Raw genomic sequence first — 25,421 nt, forward strand, 5'->3', positions numbered from 1 at the left:
CCATAACATTTCAGGTATAAAGGTCCCTCCACACTCATGCGCGAAGCGCCCTTAGAGCCTCGTAGAGGGCCCTTAAAAACCTCACAAACTTATTTTGTATACGCTTCAGCATAAATTTGTATTTAGATTCATGCGGGCTCCAGATACTAGCGTTATATATATATATATATATGTTATATCAAATATACGATAAAATTGTCTCACAAACATTTTGATAACAAGTTTTTGTTTGCTTAAAAGACGTCATTTTTTTTAAACACGCTGAGCCAATTATCACAAAAGTTATGAATTTTTAATTACAGTGGAGTGTTGCGAGGACAGGAATTTTGAATGGGAGCAAAAATTTTTTTTTTCTTTTTTTTAATACTTAAAGCAAGGTTTCACTGTAAAATTCCTGTTAGCATTTGAGTTACACTATATGTTATTTTTTTACAGATATTTTAATGTTGAGGACATTTCTGATTCTGGAAAGTACACTTTTTTCGCAATTCACTCAAACACAAATATCGAAATGATGACTTGTCATGCTTTTCTACTAATTAAAAAAGCGGCCATGAGCATGTCGGACCATGCTCAATGTAGGGTTCCGTAGTTATGCGTCCGTCTGAAGTTAAAAAAAAAAACTCAGGTTCGCTATAGTTTTCCAAGTCTTTATTTTCACAATTTTTTTTTTATATTTTTTGTACGCCCGGTTCAAAAGTTAGAGGGATGCGGGGGAACATTTTAGGGCTGGTGTATTCCCATTTGTCCCTGCCGGGCACAGATGAGAAAAGGTGCATTCATATGAATAATTTCCATCCGTCCCCGCCTCATGTATGGCGGCGGTCACTTGGGCAAAAACAGAAATAATTTATTTTGATTATTGTACGCCCCCGTAATGCGATGCATATTTAAAACACTACCTAGGTAATAAAATTTCGTTTTTTCCTAAATTATTTATTTTAATATACCAAGTCCTTTTAACAATCCACGCACCTTATGGTACTTAAATACATAATGTGTAAACAAAGTATCTCCTACCTTATAAAAATCTCAAGAAGAGAGGTAGGTTTACAATACGTTTATAAGTACGCAATACAAAGTTAATAATTATTTCATACATTCAAGAAAAAACATGATTCAGAAAAATAATAAAAGTTATATTATGTAGTAATTCAGACTTAAGAGAACGATTGTAATACGAAAACTAATATACAAACAAAAAAAGAAAAACAACGTTGACAAAATTTATCTTGAAAAATAAGCGCGATGAAAGTACCGTTTAGTCCGGTGTCACTGTCAGGCCGTCGCCAAAGATCAACCGCGCCAAGCGGCGCGGGCGCCTGTATTGCACTAACTTGAACATAATTTACTCCGCCACTAGCACGGCAAAAATCATTTGATACATTTTAACTACTTATTAATCTTATTATGCAAATACATCAATTTTAATCATTTACCGTTTCCAAGGAAGACATTACTCGGTAACAGTAAAAATGCTATATTTCTCGAAATGGGTTAAGGTGCTTATTGCAGGGTACTTGTCTACTCTAACCTTTCATGAACTTCCAACAGAAAACTCGCTCATTTTGACAGGTATCATTTTTATTTAACAACAGCTCAAATAATTCAAATAGTTTGATCAAAGACCCAACTTGCACTTCCCCTTTGGGTGATTTGTTTGGTCTACATTGACACAAAATTTACTCTAAAGCACAGAATTTCATTTTGAAATAACACTTAATCAGTATCAGTTCATTTATTTCTTTAAAATAAATTATGACCATGTAAATAAATAAAATAACTTTGACGTAAATAATATAGGTACGTACGATTTGCTGATAACACTTATAATTTACAATAGTATTATGAGTATGACTTTGTAGTTGACATTAAATTTAATTTTATTATGTCGTACTCTCGCTTGGCAGAAATATAAATGTAATTAATTATGTATATACATCTGGATTTAAAATCTATAAGGTATTTTACTTAAGATCAATAGGGCTATATCGGTAGTGTAAGATTAAAAGCGGGTCGGGGCGAGGCGAGGCGTCCGCGGCGGAGGGCACACATCGTGCGGTTGGTGCTACTTCTGTTCACATCGCCAGTTAACCTCCTGAGTGTTCCCATTGCGACATGACTTTCCCTCAATTTGATTTTAGACATTGTATCTTAACAAAAAACATTATTTCAGTTTACAGAGGATAAATAACTATGCTAAATGCATATTTACAGATTAATTCTTTTTTCAATATAGAGAAGTATTATTTCTGACTACATTGCAGTCAATGCCGCGTTTAATATATTACAGAATAAGACCTATTTCATAGTAGACCTACTTCATTATGTTTATAAAAGTTATAAAAATACCCAGTCGTGCCCAGGAGGTTAATGTTCACAACTTTAATTGATTGTCTTAATAGTTCCATGAATTACCAAGGCAGCGCAAAGAAGAAAGTTTAGATCGTTGATAGCGTCCAGACAATGTGGGATGGTGGATCCTGTCGGTACGTAGTAGTAGTGTAGAGGTGTGGAGGAACCGGTAGACGGAGCGCTAGCGGCGCGCGCCGAACTCTACGGCGTCGTCCTCGGTGATGTCGCCGTGCTGCCACAGGTTGAGCCGCGAGCTCTTGGCGTGCTCCTGCGCAGCGCGGTACTCGCTCACCAGGGTCGCCAGTCGCCGATCGCGAACGGCGTCCAATAACACTAGGCCCTCCTTTATCAGGTTCTGGAATAAAACCAAACAATTACATTTCGTACGTACCAAAGATAGATATAACTCCGTAATAGATGGATACACTCTAAGAAAAAAACGTCCCTCGAAAATCAAGAAAATTTGATTCTCGTTCAGAGGGCGCTACTAGCTATGGCCTACTGTCGTAAAGATGGCGTTGACGGTTTCGTTTGTTACGCATATCAGTGAAAGAACATGGGTCAAAATCATAAAAATAATTAATGCAAATAAAAAAAATCATTTATCCATATTTAAATACATTTTATCGTATTTTTATAAATATTTATTTTTAGTTTTAAAGTGTGTCGACAGATGGCAGTGAATTTACTGGGGTTACAAAATTTACTATGACAGTAGCTCACATACATTACATTATTTTAGTCTGTTTCTCGAAGCGATAATCACTTTTTAATAATAAAGTAATCAAAAACTAGTTACATTACGAAACGATAACATTCGAGCGAGGTGAGGAGTTTTGTATATGAGCCAGAAAACAAGTTTTTTGGCCTAAAATTGTTCAACTTTGAGGCCAAATATCTCGAAGACAATGAACTTTGAAGCAAATGTGGGATACTATATTATTTAAAGCCGTTGCTGTTATTTTATATGATAAGCTACAACAACATTAGAAAACTAAGGGATTCAGATCGAAGGTCATTGAGGCATGTGATCCCCTTAACCGGCTAACCCCGGGTTAGCGAATGGTGCAAGCGGCCCTAAATAATCACCGAGATACTTCTCGGTGATTACTCTCGGTGGTTTGGATACTTCCGAGGATCTCAAACACCACTTCTTTCCTATGTCCACCTTCCGCTTCCACCGTTACATTAGCTAATGCAGCGGTTCTCAAACTTTTTTGGCGACGGAATCCTTTTGGAAAAGGAAATATTTGACGGAGCCCCAAATAAATAAATAAATCGTTCGTCACTATTTAACTGTGGACCAGAGATATAGAAGAGCTGGTTATTGATTTGTTTTCGATTTTTCTCGCGGAGACCCCACAGAGGCTTTGCGTTGCGGAGCCCTAGGGGTCCGCGGTGCACACTTTGAGTACACGCCGCGCCCTCGACCAGTGAAGACGTGTCGTGTCTCCGTGAAGACGGTCCTCGTAAATGAGAATGGCTGAGCTAAAGCATTGTCAATGAATATGCAATATCAGCTCTATGGAACCCCAAGCGGTTAAACACGAGTATATGTAGTATAATTATGACCCGATCTTTGCTGTTGCGCATTCCGGTAAAAAAAGTTTTTTAAATATTCTAACAATAGTCTAATAAGATATCTACGACATAGAACATTAGGTATTAATATCATCTCAAGATGCAAACAATAGGATATCTATACCTAGGTAGTACAGTAGGTACCATTATACCATACGTACATGTAATAGGTACTGGTGCGCGTGCCTCGGGCTCGGGACTCGTCTCGCTTACCATCGGCACAGGGCGGACACGCCATACATCAAAACTCGCTTGCGTTTATATGTGTGAACGGCACGTTGGTACACGCGTCTGTGTGCGTAAGCTGCTTAGGGCTGCCACCTAGATGTTTTTGAGTTCACAGAGCGTTGTCGTAATACTCGTAATGTAAATATCTAACTAAGGAATAGAAATATTTTTTATTCCTTAATTAAAGAAACCATTTTTAAGTTCGCAAAATTTACATTACGCGGTCTTCCCATTTATGCCCGTCATATTTATAAGAATACAGCGCAGCGTTCATATCTCCAATGGTGGTTTTAGTTTCTCGGATTATTTGCACAAAAATGTGAAAGAAAAGTACATGTTGTATTTGCAGGACAATGCTCTTAATTGACAACTAAAAGTGTAACATTTAATTAATTTATCTTTCTCCAAGAAGTAACAACATCAAACACTAATAAAAGTTTCAAATACAACACACACAGCCCTCGTGCGGCGCTGACATACGGCGAAGGCGGAGCCGAACATTCTCGAGGCCTGCCGAAGTGACACGAGCGGGCCGCGGCCGGCCGTGCACACGCAGGATAACCCAACCGAAACGTAAACAAACGAAATTGTATGGGCAATCTACCGTTCACCAAGCAATTGGCCCTTGGTCGGTCCATAATCTTACACTCAACACTATCTACTTTGAAAGCGGAATTATTATAAATAGGTATTTGCATTATTGTTTTTATTAATTTAAACGATTATATATAGATATTATATTTTGTTTAGATATGATAAAAGTATAACAAAAAACAAAATATTTACGAAGGTATAAAATCTATGTACCTACATTTAGGTAGTTAAATGTTAGCTAACATTTACAAGTTCAACGAACAGGTTGTTGAAATCGGTAGGTAGGTACCTATCTAAATATTATCACACTTTGTTATATTGACGTACATTTGGGTTTTCGACAAATTGTAGTTTAAATGAATGTGATTGTAGAAAACGCGTTATTTGATGTATTAACAGCTAATATAAATAATTCTTTAGATTTAATATAATTGCCTTGCCCTACCAGGGCCCATGTGAAACAAACTATTATATATGTAACACCTGTGTACCATGGAAGCAATAAATAAATATGAATATGAACAGTATTATATAGGTACCTACATGTTAGTTACACTACACGAAAAAAAAACTTCTTTATTTCTCCAATTTGATAGGTACCCATACATCGCACAATACATCGGCATTTTGAACGTTCCGTGTTCCGTCATCGCGTGACCGCGTCGCTAACCGAACTGAGCGGCCGGCGAAAAGCCAGCAATCTGGTCTCGCGGGGCGAGGTAATTCAAGTCGGGGCGGGGCGGTGCGTGGCCGTTCTGTATGATAATACTATTACTTATTCTGTGCCATCGGTCCAACGCAACACACCTTTTCATTTAATGAAACGGGACTTAATCGCGTATACTTAGATTTAAAATTACCAGGAGTAATAGTCATTTTTAAGCTTAGGTATACGGCAGTGGATGAAATGGAGATGGGCTGGTCATGTGGCAAGGCTCAACGACGGGAGGTGGACAGGAAAGGTGACCAAATGGAAGGACCCCCCGGGCTCTAGAAAGAGAGGACATCCACTAGCCAGGTGGCAGGACGAAATGGTGGAGTAAGTGTACTCGATCCCATGGCGCTCTCGCAAACGGCAAAGAGGGTGAAACGCTGGAGTGGGTTTAGTGGGTAGGGCCAAGTTCTCCCTCCCCTCTCGCCAGCTGAGAGGGGACGGGAGTGGCGAGTCCCACACACCCCCCCATCAATTGCCTTCCCGCGGCCGGGGGGACGGTGCGTAAATGCATTTCTCACTCCGAAAACAAAAAAAAAAAGAAGTAATTGTTGCCACTGCAGGCCAAAAATGGCAAAGTGTAGCACTAGATAAAGCCAAATGGCTTTTACCCAGAAGGGGTCAACAGTAGAAAAATAAAATAAAACTTAAAATATATGTATCAAATTCATATAATAATTCTCTGTAGAATAATGAAAAGCTCTATATGTATGTATGTTTGTTCCTTTGTGGCACTATAGAGACCAAACGCGTAGCCCGATTTTGATGTTTCTAAAGGGGCCCACTGACTATCAGTCCGCCGGACGATATCGGCCTGTCAGTTGTTCGGAACAGTCAAATTTTTGTTCTAACTGACAGGCCGATATCGTCCGGCGAGTGTCACTAAAGACATGACAACAAAAAAATAATCAACAATCAGACACCAAAAAAAAATTAAAATCAACCCTACTACGTCGAATGGGGTATTTTATAGGTATGTATTTGAATAAAAATTGACCTTTTAGGATAAACAAGGATTTAAAGTCACTTAAATAATTTATCACCAGGTACGTGTCATGCCGTTGACGGAAAAATGACGTCACGCTACACCTCGACTCCGAATCGCACTCCGAGCGTGAGTGTCGTGGCCCTCGGGTTAGTATAGAAAAGGTGGCATATTGTTAAATATTAGTAAGTAAGTTGTCCCTTAGCCCCTGGTGCATACCTTGCCGACGTCAAGGTTGGTGGCGGGGTCGACGAGCGTGACGGCGGCGGGCGCGGCGCGCGCCTCCACGTTGACCATCAGCTTCTTGTTGAGCGTGTCCATGGAGAAGGCGGTCACGGCTTCCAGCCGGTCGTCGGGGTCGGCCGGGAACTTGACGCAGCACAGCGAGTACTCGGTCGCGTACGCCGGCTCCGACTCCGTGCCCGCGGGCAGGTTCGCCAGCCGGGAGTAGTTTATCACCTGCAACAAACAACCACAATCGACCAACTGCCTCTATATTAACTACTTACGTAAAGAATATAAAAATTACCATAACCTCGTGAGTCTAAATGTACATTAAAGGCTCCGTCACACACGCGCGTTTTGCGGGCGGGGCATGAGCGGACGCCGGCGCGACGGGAGCGCTCTCATCGCGCTCCGTTCACGCTTCGCCCGCAAAACGCGCCTGTGTGACGGAGCCTTAAAATGTACATATTCATTACAGTATAATTTGAACCTTTCATGAAACAAATAAAGTAGCATTTCTTTTGTGTCATTGCGTTGTAAAACAAACGAAATTCGTTCCAATTTACTTATAGAATAAGGTTCAAATTAAAAATGGTGGGTCTTACGAGGATAAAAGAAAATTTTGCAGACAATCTGGTGCAACTGTTGTGCCAGCCTCAAAGACGTACTAAGTTGAGTTTGGGAAATAATTTCGAGCAAGATAATTTCTCACACAAAAGGGACTATGCTTTCGAGAGATACACAACTCACAGTTGCACTACGTATCAGAACCTTAAACTGTTTTTATATCCCTTATGTTAGACTAAATAATCCTAATTTTCTACCAATTTTGTAGTAAAATGACAAATTGGTTGCACAAATTGGGACAATCAAAGTATCCAACTGCCATTTTTGTATCTGGGATATAACAATCAAAGTATCAAACTGCCACTTTTGTATCTGGGATATAACAATTAAACTCTCAAACTGCCACTTTTGTATCTGGGATATAACAATCAAAGTATCAAACTGCCACTTTTGTATCTGGGATATAACAATCTAAGTATCAAACTGCCACTTTTGTTTCTGGGATATAACAATCAAAGTATCAAACTGCCACTTTTGTATCTGGGATATAACAATCAAAGTATCAAACTGCCACTTTTGTATCTGGGATATAACAATCAAAGTATCAAACTGCCACTTTTGTATCTGGGATATAACAATCAAAGTATCAAACTGCCACTTTTGTATCTGGGATATAACAATCGAAGTATCAAACTGCCACTTTTGTATCTGGGATATAACAATCAAAGTATCAAACTGCCAATTTTATATCTGGTATATAACAAGATTTAGTCAATTGTTTGTTTGGGTTTCGTAGCTGAAAAGTGACAAAAAGACAAAAACACTGTATTAAACACATATTTAATGGTGCTACTAAAAATACTATACTGGTTTATCACTGACTAAAGAAATCAAATAGTACATTATGATACAAGTGTGCTAAGTTGGTCATTAGACACGAGGCGATATTGTGCGCGCGAGCTGTAAGCGAGCGCGCAATAAGAAAGCCGATGTGTGTAATGACCAATGCACACGCGTTTCATACGACTTTTTCAACACACTTGCGAAAAAAAAGAAACTTTCATATTAATCAAATTTTAATAGTTAATAGTACATTATTGTCGAGGTTCGGAAGTAGCTACTTGCTGGCTGAGGATTCGTTTTAAACGGACGACCTTGGGAGTCCGTTTAATTGAATCCGAAGCCAGCAAGTAGCCTTCCAGCCGAGTCATATATAGTGCTTTTCTCAAAAATGGCGCAATAAATACAAATATAATAGAAATATTTTACAGAAGCAACGTTCTTATGTATATATTTTCACAGAAAAAAGGTATAAAGATTTGCTTTGCCGCCTTTTTATTTTTTTAATTAAAAATAGAAGTGTATTTTTCTGCTGAAAATACGCCAACCCATTTGAGACACCTAAATAGTCGCGGTACCAACATTATAATAATAAACATCTACTGATCATCTGTTTGGCTGTTTAATGGACCTATGCCTTCATTTGATATGGCCACTTCAACTTTTAAAAAGTTTGGAACTCGACAAATAATGGAATTTGTATGCAACATTGCAGTCCCGAAATCGAGACTGGAATGTTTTTAACTTTTTAATTTTTTGACTGACCATAAACTACGCACTTCGCGACCTACTTTTTAACGGGCAACGTCGACTTTGCCGTCCATTTTTGAGAAAAACAGTATTGTGTGTTGCATCTGTCATACTCGTACTGCCGGCCGGCCCTCGCTCGCCCCGGCCGCGGGCGGCGCGGCGGGCGGGCCGGCCGGGCCGCGCACTGCGCAGGCGGTCGGGCGCGCCCGTGCCCGCCAGTCCGACCAATTAAAGAAGGCTCCCTTTCCATGCATATTATTAGCAATCAGTTAGCTTCTTAACTCAGTCGGATAATATAATGAAAAAGCACGAGTGTGGAATAATACACTGAAAGAGCACGCGTGTTTAATATCTAGGATTATGAGCCAAAAATCGGTGGAATAAAAACGTCGTTTTGAGCAAGTGTGTTGAAAAATAAATAAATAAAACGAATTAGGTATATAATTTGCTTGATAGAAAAACGTATCGAGAACTCCACAAGTCTACCTAAGCCCCTTACCCAGCATACCTCGCCTCGCATAAATACTTATCTTGTTGCTAATTCTACTCCATACGATACTTGTTTACATTATGTACATTGTATGTAAGATAAATTTCATAACTATCAGTTGAATAATAGTACATTATTGTCGAGGCTCGGAAGTAGCCTTCCAGCCGAGTCATATATAGTGCTTTTCTCAAAAATGGCGCAATAATAACAAATATAATATAAATATTTTACAGAAGCAACGCTCTTATGTATATATTTTCACAGAAAAAAGTAAAAACATTTGCTTTGCCGCCTTTTTTTTTAAATTAAAAATAGAGGTGTATTTTTCTGCTGAAAATACGCCAACCTATTTGAGACACCTAAATAGTCGCGGTACCAACATTATAATTATAAGTACTGATCATCTGTTTGGCTGTTTAATGGACCTATGCCTTCATTTGATATGGCCACTTCAACTTTTAAAAAGTTTTAAACTCGACAAATAATGGAATTTGTATGCAACATTGCAGTCCCGAAATCGAGACTGCAATGTTTTTAACTTTTTAATTTTTTGACGGACCATAAACTACGCACTTCGCGACCTACTTTTTAACCGGCAACGTCGACTTTGCCGTCCATTTTTGAGAAAAATATATTTAGGTAAAGGTTAAAATGAAATATTTTAATTTATTTGGTATATTTCTTCTACCAGTTCTACCGCGTTCTGCTATGTTAATTTATTTTATAAATATGTAAAACACTGCTTTAGGTAGAGTATTGTTATATTAAAAACATTGTAATATCATTGATTTAACTTACCTCTCTGTTTCCATAATCAATGTAGAATATATGAACCTTTTTGTCTTCAGTGATCTTTTCTACTTTGGCTCTGTACCACTGGTTATCTAGAGAAAAAAGTGCCGCACAAACTTGACCCCTCCTCGGTACGAGTGACCCTGGTAAAGGCGCATTCGCTTTGAACTCTTGGTGAATTTTATCCATTAAAGCTTCCAATTTTGCACCATTTTCAATATTTTGTGCGTAAAAGTGGCCTTCCGGTGTAATTTCGGTGATGATCACTTTATCGTATTTCACGGTTCTGTCCTGAACTGGAGCATTCTTCTCCTTCTCGATTTCCTTCTCTATTTCAACATAATCCTTCCATATACCGATTCGTTTTTTGATGGCGTTCTCTTCGGCGGTCTTGATGGCGCGAGCGAACTCGGAGGTCTCGGCCGTGTGGTGCATGGAGGCCAGGCCGTGCTCCACGAGGGACACGGACAGGTTCTCGTTGTCCACCCACAGCCAGCCGATGAAGTTGCCGGCTTTGTCCATCTCCTCGATGGTGACGACGACGTCGTGCTGCAGACACTTCTCCTTGGTGTAGAGCAGCGCCTCCTCGCCGTAGGGCTCGGCCTCCTGTGTGCCGCCGCCTGCCGTGGGACGCGCGCCGCGCGGGCAGTTGATGCCGGCCAGTAGGAATGTCACAACAACTGATTCTTTAGGAATGTATATTCTCATTCTAGAACCGCTCGCCACGAATTCGACTGTGGCCTCCGTTTTCTGGGCTCTCTTTAGGAAGGGGAAGAATTTTTTAGCTTTTGCAGAGTCGCCACTCGTGTCTTGTATGCGATGAGCCGGGATGTCCTTTTTAGCGTAAATGCCGATTCCTGCCTTCTGAGCTTTAAGTTCCGCTTCGAGCAGTTTGTCGTAGTGGGAGCTTCTCTGGTCGTTGTCTTTGCTGTACCTCACCACTGTTGCGTAGCCTTTACTTACTAGAGCTTCTGCAATGTTCCTGTTTGAAAATGCGTGACATGAGTAATATGGACTATTCCGTAACCATAAATAAGCAGTACAAATATTTTGAATAAGTAGGTATACTTACATTCCACTGGCTTGAACGGTGCAACATGTTTTTTCAGGGAAGTTGTCCTTGGCCGGCTGAATGTAATCTACAGTCACGGTTACTTTCTTGCCAATGAGCTTCTTTCGCAAAAATTCACGAGCTTCAAACATCCAGGGGATATCATACAGTGGCTTGAAACCCTTCGGCCTGATTGATGGCTTACCCTCTTCATCTGCGCTGTTCCTAAAATGAATAATGTTTTTAAATAATTAGGTTGTTCATGTGCATACAGGACGTAACAAAAATAGTGGGGATCCGTTTAAGGGCATATTCGGTATCGTATTAGGAACAACAAGAAAAAAAAATTCAACGCGAAACGAAATTTTTTTTCTATGGGGCAGGTTGTCCACGTAAGCCAACTCCATACAAGAGCCAAATTTTTTTTGCGTCAAACAAATTTTTATTCTACTTTTTCCTAATCAGAACCGATTATGCCCTTAAACGGGTCCTCACTATTTTTGTTACACCTTGTATACTGTAGCGATACAAGATAAAATGCGGTGTGAGGGGCGGCTGGTGAAGTTACTTTTCGCGCGGGGGTCTGATGCTGGCCAGGAATATCTTCTTGGAGGTGTTGTTGGGCAGCTTGACGACGAGCGCATCGCCGTTGACCACCTCGAGCACGGTGGCTGTGAACTCCTTGTCCTTGGCGGCGATGACGGGCGCGTTGCTAACGTAATTCGTCCACATGCGGAGCTTGGCCTCCTTGGCGGCGCGCTCGGCGGCTCGCAGCGTCGATGCACCTGATTATCAGTTTAATATGTTATTTATCTGTGAGTGTTAATGGGTGTCACTGCTAATTTTATGTGACATTTTACATTTTATTGCAAGGTTACATTCGCATTGCATAGTTGGTAGCTACGCCGCATAAGCAATACACATAAGAAAATAATCATCAGAATTAAATTTTCCAACGGTTGATTATTCAATTCAGGTTTGTCTATTAAAAGAGCAATTTCATAACAATGACTAAACTAATGACAAAAAATACATTAAAAGTAATGTTTTATTACATATGTGAATGACTGTAGCGCCCGCCAAGCAGCTAGGGGCAACATTACTTATTGAGAAAAGGTATGAAGATTTCGGCTTATGAAGGTTAAGCGCCTGTATCACTTTGAATTTCTTCACCGTGCACTATGCTCTTAGCTAATGTTTGTGGAGTAGGAAATAAGTATTATTTCAGACAAACCTGATTTCATAACAGCGAGTGACCAGTCGACACATCTGGCGAAGCCCTGTCGCAGCAGAGCCTCGGCGATGTTGCCCTGCGGGTGCAGGATGGTGCCGACCAAGTTGTTGTTGTTCACAGACTCCAAAATCACTTCCACATCTTTATGTAGGAGTCGACACTCCAGGAAGAAACGAGCTTCTTCTGCGTACGGCTCTGACTCGCCGTCTTGTTTTACTGCAGGACACTAAAAAAATAACAATATATACGTGTTGAATCTTTTTTTATTAACATATACGGAGTGAAATCTGGCCAAAGTTTTGAACATGTAAAAAGTAAACAAAAAATTAAACTGAAATTATATCCAACTGCCAGTTTAAAGTCTATATATCTATCAACTAATCCGGTAAGTTTCACGGGCATTGGATTCTTTCTCTTGAAATTGTGGTCAATCTAGAAGAACACCATCGCCAAAGATAGATATAACTCCGTAATAGATGGATACAGTCCAAGAAAAAAACGTGCCTCGAAAATCAAGAAAATTTGATTCACGATCAGAGAGCGCTACTAGCTTTGGCCTACTGTCGTATAGATGGCGTTGACGGTTTCGTTTGTTTTTAACAATTTTAACGCATATCAGTGAAAGAACATGGGTCAAAATCATAAAAATAATTAATGCAAATAAAAAAAAAACATTTATCTATATTTAAATACAATTTATCGTATTTTTATAAATCTTCATTTTTAGTTTTAAAGTGTGTCGATAGATGGCAGTGAATTTACTGTGGTTACAAAATTTACTATGACAGTCCCGCTCTAGTATAAGTTACACCAAAGATAGATATAACTCCGTAATAGATGGATACAGTCTAAGGAAAAAACGTGCCTCGAAAATCAAGAAAATTTGATTCTCGTTCAGAGGGCACTACTAGTTTTGGCCTACAGTCGTATAGATGGCGTTGACGGTTTCGTTTGTTATTTAACAATTTTAACGCATATCAGTGAAAGAACATGGGTCAAAATCATAAAAATAATTAATGCAAATAAAAAAAATCATTTATCCACATTTAAATACATTTTATCGTATTTTTATAAATCTTCATTTTTAGTTTTAAAGTGTGTCGACAGATGGCAGTGAATTTACTGGGGTTACAAAATTTACTATGACAGTACCGCTCTAGTATAAGTTACTCTATGGTTACACTATGCCATCGCGAAACTGTATGTAATTTCTCCAGTACTATTTGCCTATGGCCGAAAGCGAAGATAGTGGAACATTTTGTGGAAGCGAGTTAGAGGTAACGATATGTTTATATAATACATTACTACAGGCTTGGAAGCAAGGGGTTGCCGGCCGAATGCATATATACGGCCGAACGTAGTGAGGCCGGATAGTTATGAGGCCGACAACCCCTTTCCACGCCGATGTATGTATAGTGCTTTTCTCAAACATGCAATGAAATAAATAAAGAAATCTCCACGAAATTAAAGTTTTATTTCTAAAGAAACTAAAAGTAAACGAGGCACAAAATATAACTACCACCTATACGTATCTTTATCACACGTGTCGTATATTTTACACATGTAGTTTATCAATTTATTACACAAATTTTCAAGATATATTTATGTATCTTTGATTTTTTCGCCTTGCATCCGTCTGAATGTAGTTTTAGTCACATAACTAAGATTACATAGTTTTTTATGTTAATATTATGCTTCACATACATCGTTCCCTTAAACATGAAATATAATTAACAGGTATTCATTTAATATTTTCGTCGAAACTCATATTAAATAACACAATCAACAACGCACAACAAATCCAATAAAATAGAATTACAGAATGAAAAATGTTCAACTTTACCTCCAAAACGATTAAAAAAATACCTATGTGTGTTTGAGTAGACATTTTTACCGCTAATATTTAAATTAAATATTTTAAATCTGTAATTGTAATTATAGTATGTCAAAGGACTGTCTTATTTCAAACATAGAGAGAATCATACTATCTATATCTTACACTAGTACTAGCACCCGAAAGAAAAGGATGAGTATAGTTTTTTTTGTTCTTATTTACTGCCAATTTGGTTTGACCAACTATAAATTTGCAATTCAATATTATTGGAATTTTTTAATAATGTTTCATTTATTATTATTTTTGGAAATTCTATACAAATAAAACTGCAATATATATCAAATATCGTTTGTTTTTTTTTAAATAGGCGTATTGGCAGAATGTCATTCCGAACCAAAAAGCAAATATTGGTTATAGTTTTTTTTTATGGCTGAATGTCATGATGCTGTGTCACAAATATATGTGAAATGTAAATTTAAAAAAAAAGCCACTTCCCGGCCTAGGCCTGCAACTTTGTATGAAATTTAATTACAGACCTCTCGTCTAGCCGCGCCTGAGACGTGATACTTCCCAGCCTAATATAAAGAACGTAATATCAATATTACATAGCATGTTCTCGAAGCCAAAGGACAAAGCGCTACTCCTATCGGAATTGTGCCGCGAGACGCAATGCGAAGTCCTATGCGACCAGGAAACTCATCATGATACAGGCCAAACGCGGCCTCAGATCCCCGGACTAACACTCCGATGCTCGCTGTTCACTTTGGCGGAGCCGGTGCCCACCACCAGACATATATGTACCAGTGTCGGAATAATTACCACCCGGCCACAAGGAACCATGGCCCATCTGGAAGGCGCTGAACAGGCTCAGGTCCCAGGTCGGCCGTTGCAAACAGAACATGGCCGTATGGGGACATCTTCGCGGCCACTCTACTCAATGCGCTTGCAATACAGCACCGCAAACCATGGCGCACCTGTTGGTATGCCCCGCGTGCCCGTACTCCTGCTCAGAATCTGACCTGAGGGACGCGACGGTCAGGGCTGTCAGCACCGCTGCTTTCTGGGCATCCACTGTTTGAAGGAACCTCGACACGAGAGAAGAAGATAGCATGTTTCAGAAAATATTTTTACATCCTTCTTCTTAAAAAAAAAACTACTGCTATACAGTCTGGTTCAGGTAAACCTTCCAGCATTAGCCAGTTTCCTAGGAGAGATCGATTGAAGAAAATGACGGCCCGCTGAGTCACAATATCTTACAGAGAGGTCATGAAATTATTCAAATGTGGCAGTAAAACTGTCACCTGCTCGGAGGGCTGCGGCCCGCAGTCTGCGCCGGTCCGTCACCGTCGACGCAAGCTCCTGATGACGCTCCTCGGTACGGAGTGAAACATGTCGAGCGTTTTCGACTTAAAATACGTGAGTGACCCGTTATTAATATATTTAATATTTAGCCTATTGTCGCACGCAGCATTTATAATATTGTTTATTATAATTCTAAATGTCATATATGTATATATAGTTAGTTCCTACTTGTATAATAATACTGCTGTAATTTAAGCTTGTACCTACTACTGTTTTTTACTGTTTTTTTTTGTATACTTACTGCGACAATAAATGACTTTTTTTATTTATTTAATATGTCTGTGTCTCACGGAAGTTTTGCTATTAAAAATGGCAGTAAAACTGTTTAAAAATATCTTGAAGATATGGGCATCGGCAAACATCCAAGAAAAATTAAGGTAACCGTATCCGAAAATTAAAATAAATAACTTTGAAAATGTGGGTACGTCATACCGACCAAAATGTGTAAAAAACAGCTGTTTTTGCGTAATGGGTTTTTTGGGGGACTAATCATATGCCACTTAAAAATGCCAACATGTGTGTTTTCGACACCGATGACTTAAAAGTACCACAACTCCCGTTAAAAATCTCGCATTTGAGTAAACTTTTAATATATTATTAAAATACACGAAAATTTATGAAAAGTAACCATGTTGTTTTTATTTCATACGACATTGAATTTTGTCCAGATTTCACTCCGCATACGTTATGGAGGATATGTAGATAAACCTACAAATTTATTTACCTGTGTTTTATTATTTTACGATACAAGTGCGGAAAAGAGGAAATTCGAAACGAGTGGCGATAAATTAAAACACGATGTGAACTTTATGCACTAGTGCGAGAAAGTAGCACCATATGTACTGTAAATAACTATTACAGCCTGTTTCTTGCATTAGTAATAGTTTAGTGGGGCATTAGACTAGCAAGTTATTTGTTACTTTTCCGAAATGTCAGTACAAGTTGCCAGTATGACCTATATGGTGGTTGTATTGATTCAGCAGTAAAACCAGTTTCCTTAGTTTTATTTTTTACAATTTAACATATAGATGTGCAGAGAATATGATCAAATTGTTGTCTATTAATAGTGATCGGTAACAACGTTTTCCGGGTAAAAACGCATTTTATGCACTTGTGGGGAAAGTAATTTGACCTTGGAGCGTGTTTAAGTAGCTTTTGACAGATAACAAAACGTAAAACGCTCATAATAATGGTTCGTTCGATATTAATTATCATTAAATAAATGGTTAGAGAATTTAATAAAGTACTAAATTTAGCTTTGTTTAATGATTTTAAGCCATAAACCTTAAAATTCCATAAGACACATTTGTTTTTTTATAATGATGTTGAATATAATTCTGAATCTGAACGCACAAGTTGAGTCGATGCAATTTCAAAACGCATCGTCAGGAATGTCAACATTGTCAACAAATATTTTACATAATGTTATAATTGATTGTGTTGATGATGGTTATAATTAACCTGATGATGATTATAATGTGTACAAATAAAAACTTAAGTATTTTTTTATGAGCTGTTTTTTTGCATGTTGCACTGCCTCGCTATAGTGAGGTGAAAAGTTTTGTGTTACACACGGCTGCAAATTTACTTCTCGTGTGTTGAAATACAACTTTGCACCCTTGTATAACCCATTGTGTCCCACTGCTGGGCAAAGGCCTCCCCCCTCTTCTTCCACTCCTCCCGATTTTGAGCTACATCTGGCCAGCAACTAACAAACAACTATTTAATTTCATAGCAGCATGGTCGAGTTGAAGTAAAGGAAAGTAACAATTTTGAAGCACGCGGTCAATTAAGGTTCATTTAAGAGTCCCTGGCAAACGGCCGAATTGACCCTTCCCATACAAACGTAGTTCCGCTCTCATTTTATAACTACGTGTTGGATTGTAATGAAACTTTCAACATATAATGACATGAGGTATATCTTGGTCTGAAATTAGTTTATATAACTCCAGTTTATAAAACAAACGAAATGGAGCAACAACAAATTTTCTATGAAAAACTTAAATTCGCTGTATTTTTTTTAAACTATGGTATCTGAAGCTACATAAACTAATTACAGACATAGATATACCTTATCTTATTGGAAGTACAAAGTTTCAGAGCAATCTAGCTAGTCGTTTTATTTTAAAATGAGAGCGGAACTACGTTTGTATGGAGAACCGAGCTTGCCGGAGACCCTTAAAGGTTATTAACTTTAATTAATAATGTGAGCTGAATTTTACATTACATATTCCTTTAACTCAACAACTGAACATGAAATTAAAACGTTGTTACCGATCACTATCTATTAATCTTGAAATGATATGGAAATAGAGTTCTTAAACTAACCTTCTTAACCTATTTTGGAAACCAATTTTTTCTGCTCTATACACCACAAACGAAGTTCGAACCCACGAGTTTTGACCTCCACACTCAATGAAAGGTTAATATTGAACTTACTCTAATTCCAGACAGCATCAAGGTGTTTTGATGGAAATCAGGCAGCAAGCATAACCTGACAGTGGAGCCATCACGGACATACTCAATGATGGCTTTGATGGGTTGCCCATTGTACTTGTTCACAAACTGCTTCGGGTTGTCAATGAAAGGTTAATATTGAACTTACTCTAATTCCAGACAGCATCAAGGTGATTTGATGGAAATCAGGCAGCAAGCATAACCTGACAGTGGAGCCATCACGGACATACTCAATGATGGCTTTGATGGGTTGCCCATTGTACTTGTTCACAAACTGCTTCGGGTGGTCAATGAAAGGTTAATATTGAACTTACTCTAATTCCAGACAGCATCAAGGTGTTTTGATGGAAATCAGGCAGCAAGCATAACCTGACAGTGGAGCCCTCACGGACATACTCAATGATGGCTTTGATGGGTTGCCCATTGTACTAGTTCACAAACTGCTTCGGGTTGTCAATGAATGGTTAATATTGAACTTACTCTAATTCCAGACAGCATCAAGGTGATTTGATGGAAATCAGGCAGCAAGCATAACCTGACAGTGGAGCCATCACGGACATACTCAATGATGGCTTTGATGGGTTGCCCATTGTACTTGTTCACAAACTGCTTTGGGTTGTCAATGGTCCATTTGATATCTCGGACATGCCCCTAAAACATTTCAAACATTATGTTATTTCATTACGTAACATTGCTAAAACCATAACAGTTTTCCTTTTGGATTTGCTGTGTAACAATAACAGTCTTGCATGAGCGAACATTAAACTTAATAATATTGTATAACATGTGCAAGACTAAACTCACATTGATATCAGAGCCCCAAATGCCTTTGCCTTGTGATTTGGCAATATCTTCAATGTCGACGAGCTTCTTCAGCTGAGGGATATTTCTCCCGCTTTCTCTGACCTTTGCCAATCCTTCAGCAAGTAAAGCTTCAGTCACATTCTCATCTTTAGTGGTGTCTTTTCCTGTCCACACAGATCCATACTCTCTAGTTGTAGAGTTATTAGGTTTTTCAGATGTAAAAATCACTTCTTTCCCAACCAGCTTCTTTCTTAAAAACTCGCGCGCCTCCCATGCAAAAGGTTCATCTTTTGACTCCACATCACTAAAAAATAAATAAAACATTATGTATGGTAGGTTATAAGTGTTATTCATATTTGATAATTGTATTTTTTTTTTTTAAATATAATACTATAATTGAATAAGTATAATTTACATAATGAATGTTACAATACACACTGTTTAGCACTTGTATACTGTAGTAGGTACTTAAAATTTTATTTAGTCTCAGGCCCTAATGGCCCTATTGAAAATAAGATATATACATAGGTGGAATACCGGTATTCTTTTCATACAAACTAACCTTTATTTTATATCAGTATCATGGTTAGTAATATTTAACCCACCAAAAACATTTTTATGTAAAATGTTGCCAAGACGAAATCATAAGGCTCGCACTGTCAAAAAGTTATCAGATCTCTTGTAGAGCCAAGCTTCTAACACTACAAGCCCCAACTTTACAAACTCTACACCTTACCCAAAATATGTGGCAAAAATTTCAAGTTTTTGAATTTTTCTGTTGTTTAAGACTATCTTACATACCAAATTTTACCTTCCTAGGATTTTAGGAAGTACCCGAAAGGTTTTGATGATCATCAGTGAGTGACGAAATCGGGGTTTTTAGATATGAATAAAATCCGAAGTATAAGAGCTATGTAATTGAATTTTTTTATGCTCAATAAGTCCACTAATGACATCATATCCCGAGAATTATGTTTATCTGGTATAATCAAAACCCAAGTTATGACGGTGCTTGTACTGTCCCTTCTCTTTAACGTCCTATTCTCTCCTTCTACTCCCCCTTATCTCTCGGAGAAATTTAAATTTTTAGCATATGGCAGCGGACATCGGCTCCGTTCCAGTGCAGATCTCTCTCTGTCTATCCCGCCGCACAAACACCGGTCCTATGACAAGTCTTTTACCGTGTACGCTGTCAAATTATGGAATTCCTTGCCGACTTCTCTTCGAAAGTGTCAGTCGGTCGCATTGCTGAAGGCGAACTTAAAAAAGTTATGGCTTTCGGACGGAACTTCGGAACTAAAAGATGTGTGCGGTTAGGTAGTTTATCATATGTATTATATCGTATAGAACGTATTATATGCTTTATATATTATAACAATACATGACTGTTAATATATTTGTTTTATTTTACATAAATCCCATGCCCATGCTATATACTGTAGGTTATAGGTTTACCTGTCTTTTAGGAAACTAAATATTTTCTTTTATGCCGTTTAGTATAGCTTTGATGTCTACCGTTCTCCAACTCTCCCTCAATTGCTCAAAGATTAACTGGAAGAGATCCCTGAAAGGGATAAGTTCGCCTTTGTACAAATGATGCGTTTTTCTCTTGTTTTATGTTTATTTTTGTACAATAAAGAGTTTTACTACTACTACTACTATTGACCATGAAGGCAAGAACCAGAGAAATTAAAGAAGAATTAAAGGTGATATTTAAACAAACCAATAAGGCAATCCGAAAAGACTATGATAGCCATAGACAATCAGTAATAGAAAGGAACATGTCAAAGTTCAGAAGCTCAAAGAGAGCTTTTAAAGAACTTGCTACTTGCAAAATTTGGATACAATCTTTGAATGATGAAAAGGGAGAAACTAGGGATAGAGATGATATAGTGAAACATGCCACAACTTTCCATGCTGGACTTTACAAAAAACCATTACAAGAGGAAGAAATTAACTATAACTGTAATAAAGAAAATACTTCAGAAACAATCCCAGAGCAAATAACTATAAATGAGATCCTAAAACAAATTAAAACCTGAGAAAAGCCCAGGAGCAGACAACATCTCGAATGAAGCCCTAAAAATAGGTGCTCCAATTTTAATCACATATCTAGTAAAACTGATCAACCTAGTTATGAAAAACAAGGAAGTACCAAACCAGTGGTGTGAATCCAACATAACACTACTTTACAAGAAAGGGAACCCGCTTGACATCAGCAACTACAGACCTATAACACCTACAGGCCTACTCTATCAACAATATATAAACTCTTCTCATCAATAATTCTGAGTAGAATAGCTCCAAACATCGACAGAAATCAACCGGTTGAACAGGCAGGATTCAGATCACATTATTCTACAACCGACCACATCCACACCATGGAACAGGTTATTGAAAAATATAAAGAATTTAATAGGCCACTATATATAGCTTTTGTGGACTACTCGAAAGCTTTCGATAGTATAACACAGTCATCCATATTGCTTGCCCTAAAAACAATAATATCAACAACACATATATATACATAATAAAGAATATTTATTCAAAAAGCACAAGCAGAGTTAAACTAGAAAGGCAAGGCGAACCATTCACAATTGGGAGAGGAGTGAGACAAGGCGACCCACTCTCTCCAAAAATATTTATAGCGGTTCTGGAGGAGAGGAGAAGAAAATAGACTGGAATCGAAAAGGAATATGGATATCAAACAAAAAACTAACGCATTTGAGATTTGCTGATGACATAGCCATCTTTAGTGAATCAGCAAAAGACATGTGACAAAATGTTACAAGAACTGGACTTTGAAAGCAAAAAAATTGGCCTGCACATGAATGCATCTAAAACTAAAATCATGTCAAACTACAACAAGAAGACTATCAAAATAGAGCAAAAACCCATAGATTATGTGGAAGACTATGTATATCTGGGAAAATTAGTATCTTTCGCAACAACCAGTAATGAAAATGAAATTGATAGAAGAATAAACACAACCTGGAAGAAATACTGGGCACAAGAAGAAATTCTCAAAGGCAATTACAATCTTAACATGAAAAAGATCATAATGGACTCCTGCATTCTTCCAAGTTTCACATATGCATGCCAAACATGGGTTTACACGGAAAGAGCAAAGAACAAAATTCTATCTTGCCAGCATGCAATGGAAAGAAGTATTTTAAATTTACGAAGAATACAAAAAACAAGAAATATAGACATCCCCGCAAGAGAACAAAGATAACAGATGCCCTGCAGTTTAGTCTAAAACAAAAGTGGTGGTGGGCAGGTCATGTAGCAAGATATCAGGATCAAAGGTGGACAAATCTTGTAACAAAATGGCCAGGCCCAGCTGGAAAGAGAAGAGCGGGAAGGTTAAGAAAAAGATGGGCAGATGACATTGTACAGGCTGCGGGAAAAAAATGGATGGATGTTGCCACCGACAAAGAGAGGTGGAGACAGATGGATGAGGCTTATACCCTTGGGGACCACTAATGTGGGATAAAGCTAAATAATAATAATAGTTTGAGTCCCGGGGCCGGACATAGGTTAGATTTTATCCCAGAAATTATCCTTTAATAAAAAGCAGATTGGATAAAAAATAAGCTACCCAAATTACTAACTCTACGCAGACGAAGTCGCGGGCAAAAGCTGGTAATATAATAAATGCGAAAATGTGTCTGTCTGTCTGTTACCTCTTCATGCTTAAACCACTGAACCGATTTCGTTGAAATTTGGTATACAGATAGTTCGAGTCCCGGGGAAGGACATAGGATATGGTGTAATGGGGGGTGGAAATTTGTATGGGGAATCAATAACCGCTGAACCGATTTAGATGAAACTTGGTATGGGGATAGTTTGAGCTGTGGGGAAGGATATAGAATAATTTTTATGCTTGAAATAGTCCCTTAAGGGTGTAAAAAATGGGATAAAATGGCTTTTTCTTAATTATGATAAATGTTTTGTAATAACTTTTTCCAAAAAAAACATTAATTTAGATTTTAATTATACATTATCTAATGGAAATCTGCATAGAGTGTCTCAGATTCGAGATTTAGGTGTCATCATGGATTCCGGAATGACTTTCACTCCGCACATAGACACTATTTTACAAAAATGCTATAAGCAACTATATATTTTATGCGTAGGGAAACCATTCCGAAATGCTTTGACCTACAAAATTGTTTTCAATAGTTTTGTTCGAAGCCATCTTGAATTTGCGTGCGCAGTATGGAAACCTTATTATGCCATCCACACAGATAGAATTGAGAGGTTACAGAAAAAAATTGTAAAATCACTAGATTTCAGAACTGGCCATACCTATGTAAACTATAATGATTCCCTAAATCATCACAATATGCAGAAGCTAAGTGATCGACGTGATTGTAGCAATGCTGTTGTTCTTTACAAAATGATTCACTCACGTCTAGATGTTCCCTCGCTACTTCAAGAGATTTTGTTCAAAGTGCTTCGCAGAAGACAACGTATGTGTCGCAAAAAGGAGCTATTCGGAATACCTAAAGCTAGAACTTGTTATGCGCGTAATAATTATATCAGGCGTGCTTGTAGGTTATTTAATAATAATTCAAAACTGTCTGAAGTCGATATATTTAATTGCTCGATATATGATGTTAACAAAGCATTCAAATAATAATTAGATCCCTTTCATCTCATTAAATGAATAAACATATATATAGGTATGTGTGAGTATACTTAATGTTAATTGTAGTATATGTTTGATGTGTATGTGTGTATATATACATACATATATGGGTGCAGTGAAGGCATTAAATGAATAAAATACTTATAATAACAATGAAATTTATGCGACCTCTTCTGTACCCGGATAAATAAAAATTTTGCAATAGCTCAGATTTTTTGGTTAAGTATTTAAAAAAGGTAATTAGCTATCGTATCTTTAATTAAGGAAACTGTAGGTTTATAAATATTATCATGTATTTCTGCTTAACTGTAAATGTATACAACCGTTTGTTTCTTAATAAACAAAATTTATAGAGTGGACCAATTTGGGGGTGAAAAAAGGATGGATTTAAAAGCAGACTTGTTTAAAAATTAGGGTACCCAAATTACTAATTCCACACAGACGAAGTCGCGAGCAAAAGCTAGTATTGTATAAAGAATAGTCTATTTAGTATGCAATATGCGTGATATAACTCACAGTTTGAGAGGTCCAGGCACAGGCATGGGTCAGGTTCGCATTAACAGACTCTCTGTTTACAACTACCCCACTTTATACCCAAACGTCAAAACCTACCCCCATTGTCATTAATAACAAAACTAAAAGAGCCTGGATGTTTATGAAAAATCTGTTTTAATCTTAGCAATCTTCTTGTTATACTATCATTAAAAGAAATTAGTTTCCTTTAATTAGCACATAATATACCTATATACCCATATTAACAAAAATAGTACAATACTTTTGCTAGCTTAACATTAGAAATGGTTTTTAATCTTGCTTTTTTTTGTACTTTAGACTACAATTTGTAATACCTATATAACTGAGATCGGAAATAAGGAAGACAAACAGGAGCAAGCGTGAAGGGTGCACACGTTGCGTACTCACTTGTTGGCAGTGCGCTGGCGAGCGAGTTTGGGGGCCGTGATGCCCGACAGGGCTATCACTTTCTCTGGAGGAGGCCCGCCTCTCGGCTGCTTTCTTATTACGATAGTGTCTCCCGATAATACCTAAAGCATAAATAGAGCACATTCTCATTTACAACATTCTATTCCGAGGAAGAGTGGAAATTCTTTTGATACATTTTGACGGTACGCGCAACATGCCAGCTGGCAAATAATGCAATAAAAGAATCCGAATAAAGACCCAACGGAAGTGCATTGAATTAAAGTGTACGTATTCTGTTCCTGTGCCCATCTTTCTAAGATTATAGGTGAACCTCTGTGCCAACAAGGCAAACTATGAAATCGGCACGAGGCATAGCAAGACCCCACTGTGTTCAATAATGAAAATGTACACAATTACATACCTGCTTTACTATTCCTATTTTTTGAACTGGAGCTGGTGCTGCAGCACTCATTTTAAGTTGTTATCTGGATCACGTAAATGGATAAGAAGCTATGAAATTACTGACGAGACGAGAGAACAACGAACAACTAAGAAGACTGGCGAAACGTGGCGGGCCGCCGGTGTTTCCACATTCAAAAAGTACTTTCTCTGATGAGTTGTGTAATGAATGCCACATGCAGTGTTGCCAACTCGGATTTAGAAAAAATGCTAAGCTCGCTCCAGACTACGCGGCGCGAAGCAGCGAACGCGAGTGTGGAGTCGATTTCGCTGATTAGCGAACTAGACTCCACACTCGCGTTCGCGGCTTCGCGCCGCGATTCGCGCACGAGTGTGGAGAGCCCTCTAGACTAGATTTAGATTTAGATTCATTTATTTCTCAATAAGTATTACATGTTTCTATTACAGTCGAATATAAAAATGAATACATAATATTAAGATCGTCAATATATAATAATGTACAATTAAAGTATTTATAGAATTAATTGGCAGATAATATACTATAATTTAACAGTACATACCTTAC

General features: G+C 38.0%; 1 protein-coding gene across 2 annotated transcripts; it reads right to left on the reverse strand.

Annotated features, from left to right (window-relative positions):
• Positions 1-915: 915 nt before the first annotated feature.
• Positions 916-25,012, reverse strand: LOC134754101 (staphylococcal nuclease domain-containing protein 1-like). Of its 2 annotated transcripts, XM_063690176.1 has the most exons (10): positions 24,858-25,012; positions 24,437-24,558; positions 18,862-19,165; positions 18,538-18,708; positions 12,405-12,630; positions 11,739-11,955; positions 11,192-11,395; positions 10,126-11,101; positions 6,675-6,914; positions 916-2,710 (listed from the first exon to the last, which is right to left on the reverse strand). In XM_063690176.1, the coding sequence occupies exons 1-10, from the start codon at positions 24,906-24,908 to the stop codon at positions 2,537-2,539; spliced, it is 2,685 nt and encodes an 894-aa protein (XP_063546246.1). In that variant the 5' UTR covers positions 24,909-25,012; the 3' UTR covers positions 916-2,536. The 2 variants fall into 2 exon arrangements, with proteins under 2 accessions (XP_063546246.1, XP_063546247.1); XM_063690177.1 differs by lacking the exons at positions 18,538-18,708; positions 18,862-19,165; positions 24,437-24,558; positions 24,858-25,012 and adding an exon at positions 18,206-18,344.
• Positions 25,013-25,421: the final 409 nt, after the last annotated feature.

Source organism: Cydia strobilella, chromosome Z (assembly GCF_947568885.1).
Source record: "Cydia strobilella chromosome Z, ilCydStro3.1, whole genome shotgun sequence".
NCBI classification, from domain to species: Eukaryota; Metazoa; Arthropoda; class Insecta; order Lepidoptera; family Tortricidae; genus Cydia; species Cydia strobilella.

Coding starts and splice junctions, on each gene's coding strand:
- LOC134754101 (XM_063690176.1), bottom strand. CDS start 24,908: ATGAGTGCTGCAGCACCAGCTCCAGTTCAAAAAATAGGAATAGTAAAG. Junction 18,709..18,861: donor TTTGGGGCTCTGATATCAAT/GTGAGTTTAGTC, acceptor GAAATGTTTTAG/GGGCATGTCCGAGATATCAA. Junction 12,631..18,537: donor TGATGCTGTCTGGAATTAGA/GTAAGTTCAATA, acceptor TTATTTTTTTAG/TGTCCTGCAGTAAAACAAGA.